The sequence below is a fragment of the Piliocolobus tephrosceles genome, unplaced genomic scaffold (genome assembly GCF_002776525.5).
Source record: "Piliocolobus tephrosceles isolate RC106 unplaced genomic scaffold, ASM277652v3 unscaffolded_108, whole genome shotgun sequence".
Taxonomy (NCBI): domain Eukaryota; kingdom Metazoa; phylum Chordata; class Mammalia; order Primates; family Cercopithecidae; genus Piliocolobus; species Piliocolobus tephrosceles.
In genome coordinates, this window is record NW_022291865.1 from 2,163,296 (window position 1) to 2,170,036 (window position 6,741).

General features: G+C 41.5%; 1 protein-coding gene across 7 annotated transcripts in view; it reads left to right on the top strand.

Moving 5' to 3' along the window:
* LOC111529154 (zinc finger protein 106) overlaps window positions 1-6,741 on the top strand; it is an 83,971-nt gene that overhangs the window by 71,292 nt on the left and 5,938 nt on the right. For all 7 annotated transcript variants that reach the window (XR_003306829.1, XM_026447846.1, XM_023195995.2 and 4 more), the window contains 5 exons: window positions 987-1,178; window positions 1,955-2,017; window positions 3,421-3,540; window positions 4,043-4,114; window positions 4,893-4,964. Coding sequence is in view for 6 of the 7 variants with exons in the window: in XM_026447846.1 (XP_026303631.1) it covers window positions 987-1,178; window positions 1,955-2,017; window positions 3,421-3,540; window positions 4,043-4,114; window positions 4,893-4,964 (519 nt within the window). In the remaining variant the exon portion in view is untranslated. The remainder of the gene's footprint in view (window positions 1-986; window positions 1,179-1,954; window positions 2,018-3,420; window positions 3,541-4,042; window positions 4,115-4,892; window positions 4,965-6,741) is intronic.

Sequence of the window (6,741 nt, forward strand, 5' to 3'; positions counted from 1 at the left end):
ATTGGGAGGTTTAATGAACAGGGTTGGTTGGGGAATGAAGGAAAGAAGTCTACAATCTGAGATAAAAGAATGTTTTGGGATTCAGGATGTGACCCTGTCACTCTGGTATAATTAGGCTTCTATAGTCTACTAAATGATGACAGAGATGACATGGAGCCAGGTGCCAAAAGAACATCATAATAAGGAGAATTTAGGCCAGGCATGATGGCTTACGCCTGTAATCCCAGCACTTTGGGAGGCTGAGGTGGGCGGATCACCTGAGGTTAGGAATTCAAGACCATCCTGTCCAACATGGTGAAACCCTGTCTTTACAAAAATATAAAAGCTAGCCAGGTGTGGTGGCGGGCACCTGTAATCCCAGCTACTCGGGAGGCTGAGGCAGGAGAATCACTTGAACCCAGGAGGTGGAGGTTGCACTGAGCTGAGCTGGCGCCACTGCACTCCAGCCTGGGCGACAGAGCGAGACTCTGTCTCAAAAAAAAAAAAAAGTGGAGAATTTGAGACTTACTGAAATTGCCTAGGAAGGTAATTCTAAGTAGAGATTTTTGGAAACAGCATGACACAGAGATTGCCTAAATTTTGGATGACAGAAATAGTTCCTGGGTCTGTGTCAGGGAAAACGCACTAGAGTTTGAAAAAAAAAAAAAAAAGGTTCACCTTTCATTGTTATTAACTTACAGGTGGTGAAAGAGAGCATAAAAAGAGAACCAGTTTCTAGTTAGGATGGGGATGGTGTGGGTTGAAATTCTAAAGGAGTTGATAATGTAAGAGTCTGCCCTCCTCAGATCAGGGGTAGGGGAGGTTCAGCAAAGAGAGTTGGAGTGGGAAATAGCAGAGATGGATACATGAAGGTTGCAGAGTGGGTATGAAAATTTGAGTACAGGTGACAGAAATGAGCGTTTGTACCAAGGTAATGATTTTGGTTAGTTCGTTTTGGAGTTTTCCAGCTAAGTTGTTTTTAGCTCTAATCTCGGCTTATTTCCCAGAACAACAAGCGACTTGAGATCTTTGAATGCCATGGCCCCCGGGCAGTCAGCTGTCTTGCCACAGCTCAGGAAGGTGCCCGAAAACTGCTGGTCGTGGGCTCTTATGACTGCACCATTAGTGTACGCGACGCCCGGAATGGACTGCTCCTCAGAACTCTGGAGGGCCATAGCAAAACCATTCTTTGCATGAAGGCAAGTACAGTGTGAGAGAATAGGAATTGTCTGGCACAAATAGAAGGGTTTTGAGGCCAGGCGGGGTGGCTCTCATCTGTAGTCCCAGCGCTTTGGGAGGGCGAGACAGGGGGATCGCTTGAGCTCAGAAGTTCTAGACCAGCCAGGGCAGCATGGCAAAACTCCATCTCTCCAAAAAAATACAAAAATTAGTGAGATGTTGTGGTGTGCACCTGTATTCCACACGAGGCTGAGGTGGGAGGATCACTTGAGCACAGAAGATCGAGGCTTCAGTGAGCCATGATTGTGCCACTCCACTGTACTCCAGCGTGGGCAACAGAGTGAGACCTTGACTCAAGCAAAGCAAAACAAAACAGAGAAGGATTTTAAATGGCATTTCCCATGTTGTCTCACGCATCATTTAGAAACACCACCTCAGAAAGTGAGGAGATTGCAAACCTTTTCTTCACACCAACATCACCAAGTGATGCACTTTCATTTGAAAAGCAGTGAGTGTATTTTGTTATAGAGTGGGTATACTCGAATGCCTTTCTAGGCTGCTTCATGGTCATTGTGGAAAGGTAACAAACCTAATAATACATTCTCAGTTAATTAGCCTGCTTGGTAGGGGGGATAGGTTTCAGCTAAGAAAATTTGTCTGAGAAACTTTTATACCTGGTTCATTGTGCTCATCTCAAAATAGGATGGAAATTAGAATTTGCCAATGTGTATTACAAGCTGTAGAGAAAATTGAGAACTGTATACAGAATCTGACATGTTGAATTTTTTTCTTTAAGGTGGTGAATGATCTCGTGTTCAGTGGCTCCAGTGATCAGTCAGTCCATGCCCACAACATTCATGTAAGCTATGTTGGTGTTGTGTAAAGAAACTTTGAATAAAATAATTGTTAAAGCTTGATGGTTTTCTTAAACCTCTTGCAATTTAAATTAAGCCCTTTATCCACCAAAGGAATTTGTCATCATCCCTATGCATGTGCTCTTGGATAATATTATGTAACCTAGAAATTCTACCTCATCAACGTTTTTAATGGTGGACAGACAGACTCAAAGTTTATGTAACGTTTAGTTTGAATGCCCCATTTAAACTTGAAATAAACGGAGCAGCTGAGGCTTTCTGAAAGTGGGTATGATATGTAGTTAAAATAGAACTAGTAAAAACAGCTGAGAGCTGGGCCCAATGGCTGTCACCGGTAATGCCAGCTACTCGGAAGGCTGAGGTGGGAGGATCACTTGAGGCCAGGAGTTTGAGACCAGCCTAGGCAAAATAGTGGCCCTGTCTCTTAAAAAAATTTTTTTTAATAAGCTGGGCATGGCAGTGTGTCCTGTAATTCTAGCTACTCAGGAGGCTGAGGTGGGAGGATTGTTTGGGCCCAGGAGTTCAAGGCTGCAGTGAGGTATGATCACACCACCACCGCACTCCAGCCTGGGTGACCAAGTGAGACCCCATTTCTTTTTCTTTCTATCTTTTTTTTTGATGGGGATCTCACTTTATCATCCAGGCTGGAGTGCAGTGGTGCAATCTTGACTCACTGCAGCCTCCACCTCCTAGGCTCAAGGGATCCTCCCACCTCAGCCCCCCAAGTAGCTGGAACTAATGGTATGAGCCTCCATGCCTGGCTAATTTTTTCATATTTTTTTGTAGAGATGGGGTCTCTTGCCCAGGCTGGTCTTGAACTCCTGAGCTCAAGTGATCTGCCCACCTCGGCCTCCCAAAGTGTTGGAATTATAGGCGTGAGCCACTGCACCCAGCCTGTGAGACCCTGTCTCTTAAAAAAATGAACAACAGAAACAGCTGAGAGAGTGTTCTCAGGTCGTAGAGGCAGCTACGTTCCTGGTCTATAACCTCAGAATAATAATTTGAAGCTCAGTTCCTGGTCTGTAACCTCAGAGTAATAATTCCCAACTGATAGACTTGTGGTCTAGATCCAGTGAAATGAAAAGGTAAAAGTACTTGGAAGGCTATAAATACAGATAGAGTTTTGGGCGCTTTCTTTCCATGACATTAGAGTCTTTCCATCAGGGTACAATCCATGTATTTTGTATATGTAATAAATGATTGTGGAATACTTCTGCCATTAAAGTTAATACTTTTAATACTATTTGTACAGTTAATTAACACTATTAATTGTATTAATTGTATGTGTACAGTATCCTCAGAATTATGCCTCTTAGAATTATAGAATTATAACCAGGAAGGAGTCTCAAAAGTCAGTCTGGTGACTCTTACTTCTCTTCTGACACAGACTGGTGAGCTCGTGCGGATCTATAAAGGTCACAATCACGCAGTGACTGTGGTGAATATCCTAGGAAAGGTGATGGTGACTGCTTGCCTGGATAAATTTGTTCGTGTCTATGAATTACAGGTAGAATTTAGATTCAGTATTTTGCGTGAGTGATTTGGGGAGATTGTCATTTTGAGTTCAGTGTTGATTTTTGATACAGTAAGGTGGGATGGAACCCAGGAATCTGCATTTTCACAAGCTTTCTAGATAATTATGAAGCAGCTGGCCTGTGGACTACAACTTTCAGAAACTGCTCTGAGACACTTGAACTGGGTCATGGGTGTCAAAACTTAATTTCTAGTTCTAATTAATTTATAGTTCTCTTTGTGTGCAATTTCAAGTTTGAAACTCTGATTCTAACAAAATTGATTTTATTAATTCTAATTACCAGCTCCCTCCTTGTATAGTAGAATGTAAAAGAAAAATTGTCGTTAGATTATATTTCTGTTAGAATGCTACTAGTGCTTCCACTTAGCGCCTCAGGTGTGGTTTTAAACCTGCCAAAGGCCTTTAGGGACTGTACTTATTAAACGCAAGGTATAAATAACTTTAATTCTTTCTTTTTTTTTTTCTTCTGCCTAAGTCTCATGATCGATTACAAGTTTATGGAGGACACAAAGACATGATTATGTGTATGACCATCCATAAAAGCATGGTAAGTGTTATTTGTCATGTCAGATATTTGCTTTTGAATGTGTTTGCTAAAAAATTCTTGTCACTTCCAAAAGTGACATCTGCTTCTGATATGCCTCATTGTTAAGTACCTTCCCATCTCTTGGCATAATAGGGAAGTAACCAGGGGACAGTGTTGAATATTCCATTGTCTATTAACAGCCAAAATTATTACAATAAAAATGGTAGTATCAACTACAGTTAAATAGAAGGTAAATTTAAGATGCTTCAAAAAATTGAGTGGTGCCTTTTCCAGAGACATGATCTGAATAGAACACTGGAATGGAGTCAGGAGATTTGGCCAGTGTGGCATGGTTACAGCAGATCTAAAAGTAGAAACCAACTCACATAACCCTGCTAAGCCTTTTTTTTTTACTTTTAAGTTACGGAGTTGAACCAGAATGGATGTTTTTCAGACTCTGAGTGGTAGAATCCTTTCTTTTCCAGTGAAATACAGGTGCCTAACAGAGCACCCGATAGAAACCAGGGCTACCCTAGTTAAAGTAGAAAGGCCAAGTGGGTGCCTCTGAGCCCTGCCACTCCTCTCTGCCCTGGCCCAAGTGGCTTTCTAAGGAGCACAGCTGCAAAATACCTAGACTGGAAGATCTGGAAACTACTTTCCCATTCTACTACTCTGGAGCTGGTTTTGATTTAGGTTTTTGTTTTCTTGTAGCTGCTTCAGGGAGCTTGTGACTTGTTTTGAGGGTGTTTTGTAGTTTGTATGTATTTTGGTCTGACACTATAAACCTGTCTTTCTCCAGATTTACACTGGCTGTTACGATGGCAGTATTCAGGCCGTGAGGCTTAATCTGATGCAGAATTACCGCTGTTGGGTAAGGAGTGAAACTCTTCTTGTCACTGGACTGGGAGAGGTTGCTTCACCCTAGGCTAATTGATCTTCACTATCATCAGTGTAGCATTTTTATATTTTAGCATCTACTTTATGCCTTACACTATAGATCACAGGCTGTCTCCTAGGTGGTTGGTTGTTTATTATAAAATCAATACATGCTTAGAAAGCAACAGTACAGCAATATATGAAATAACAAGTGGAAGTGCTTATTTTGGTAATGGCACTGCCCCCTGTACTCCCGCTCATCAGAGATTACTAGTATTAATGATTTGGTTTGTGTCCTCATTGGTTTTTGAGGAATAGGCAAATAAAAAAAGTCTAAGGTCTTGTAAGTTCCAAACCTTAGTTCATCAGGCTGAATTGTGTGATTTTTATTTTGGGGTGAGGGCTGATGATTAACCCTTAAAATTTTCACACTATTTCTTATCAGCCTTATTTTTTTTTCGTCAGTTCTAACAATGGTAGCTTTTCCCTAAAACCCTAAGATCCTTTTCAGCATTGATGGCATGAACTTGACAGTCTCCATTTTAAAATTCGACTTTACACTTGTCCACGGCCTAGTGACTTTTCAGCTCTCTACACATTACTATCTTTGCTTTTTAATTTTCTCAGTGAAAGCAAGCAAAATCTAGTACAGTTCCTCTTTATCCAAGGGGGATATGGTCTATATTTTTTTGATGTGGTAACCAAGCAAGAGGGCTAAGTGACTAACAGGCGGTAGCCAATATAGTGTAGATATGTTGGACAAAGGGACAATTCACATCTGGGTGAGATGCAGTGGGATGGCAGGAGATTTCATCACACTGCTCAGAATATTGTGTAATTTAAAACTCAAGAATTGTTTATTTTGGGAATTTTCCAATTAATATTTTTGAAGATCAGTTAACCACAGGTAATTAAAACCTCAGAAAGTAAAACCATGGATAAGGAGGCACTACTGAATGACAGGATCCAGAGTACACAAATAGAGTTAATCTATAGAGAGAAATGGGGAAGATACCTCTGGCTTTATAGAGAGAAAGATGGAGTAGTACTGACAGAGGAGAAACTTAACTTTGCATTACTTTTTTTTTTTTGAGATGGAATCTCTCTGTTGCCAGTCTGGAATGCAGTAGCATGATCTCAGCTCACTGCAACCTCCACCTCCAGGGTTCAAGCGATTCTCCTGCCTCAGCCTCCCGAGTAGCTGGGAACACAGACGCCCGCCACCACACCCAGCTAACTTTTGTATTTTTAGTACAGACAGGGTTTCACCATGTTGGCCAGGCTGGTCTTGAAGTCGCGCCCGGCCTGTATTTTTTCTTTTCTTTTTCTGTAGGGACAGGGTCTCACTATGTTGCCCAGGCTGGTCTCGAACTCCTGGGCTGAAGTGAGCCACCCACCTTGGCCTGTCAAAGTGCTGAGATTACAGGTTGTAAAGCCACTGAGCCACCACTTAGGAAGCATAAGACACTAGCTTGTGCTTTCTAATACATGAAATTAAGCTACATTTATAAGTAAAATTATAGCTTAAAAAAATAAGTAGGTAATCGTAAGATTGAGATTCAAGTGATAAAGGCTGTGAGTAAAGTCAGGCTTCCATTGGCAAACACAGTATTCTACAATAAATATTTCCACAAATGTAGTTTTCTTTATCAGACATTTTTATTTTCACGTTTACATTCAGTAGTTCTTAGAATTGTTAAAAATAGCCCTTTCGGGCCGGGCGCAGTGGCTCATGCCTGTAATCCCAGCACTTTGGGAGGCCAAGGTGGGCA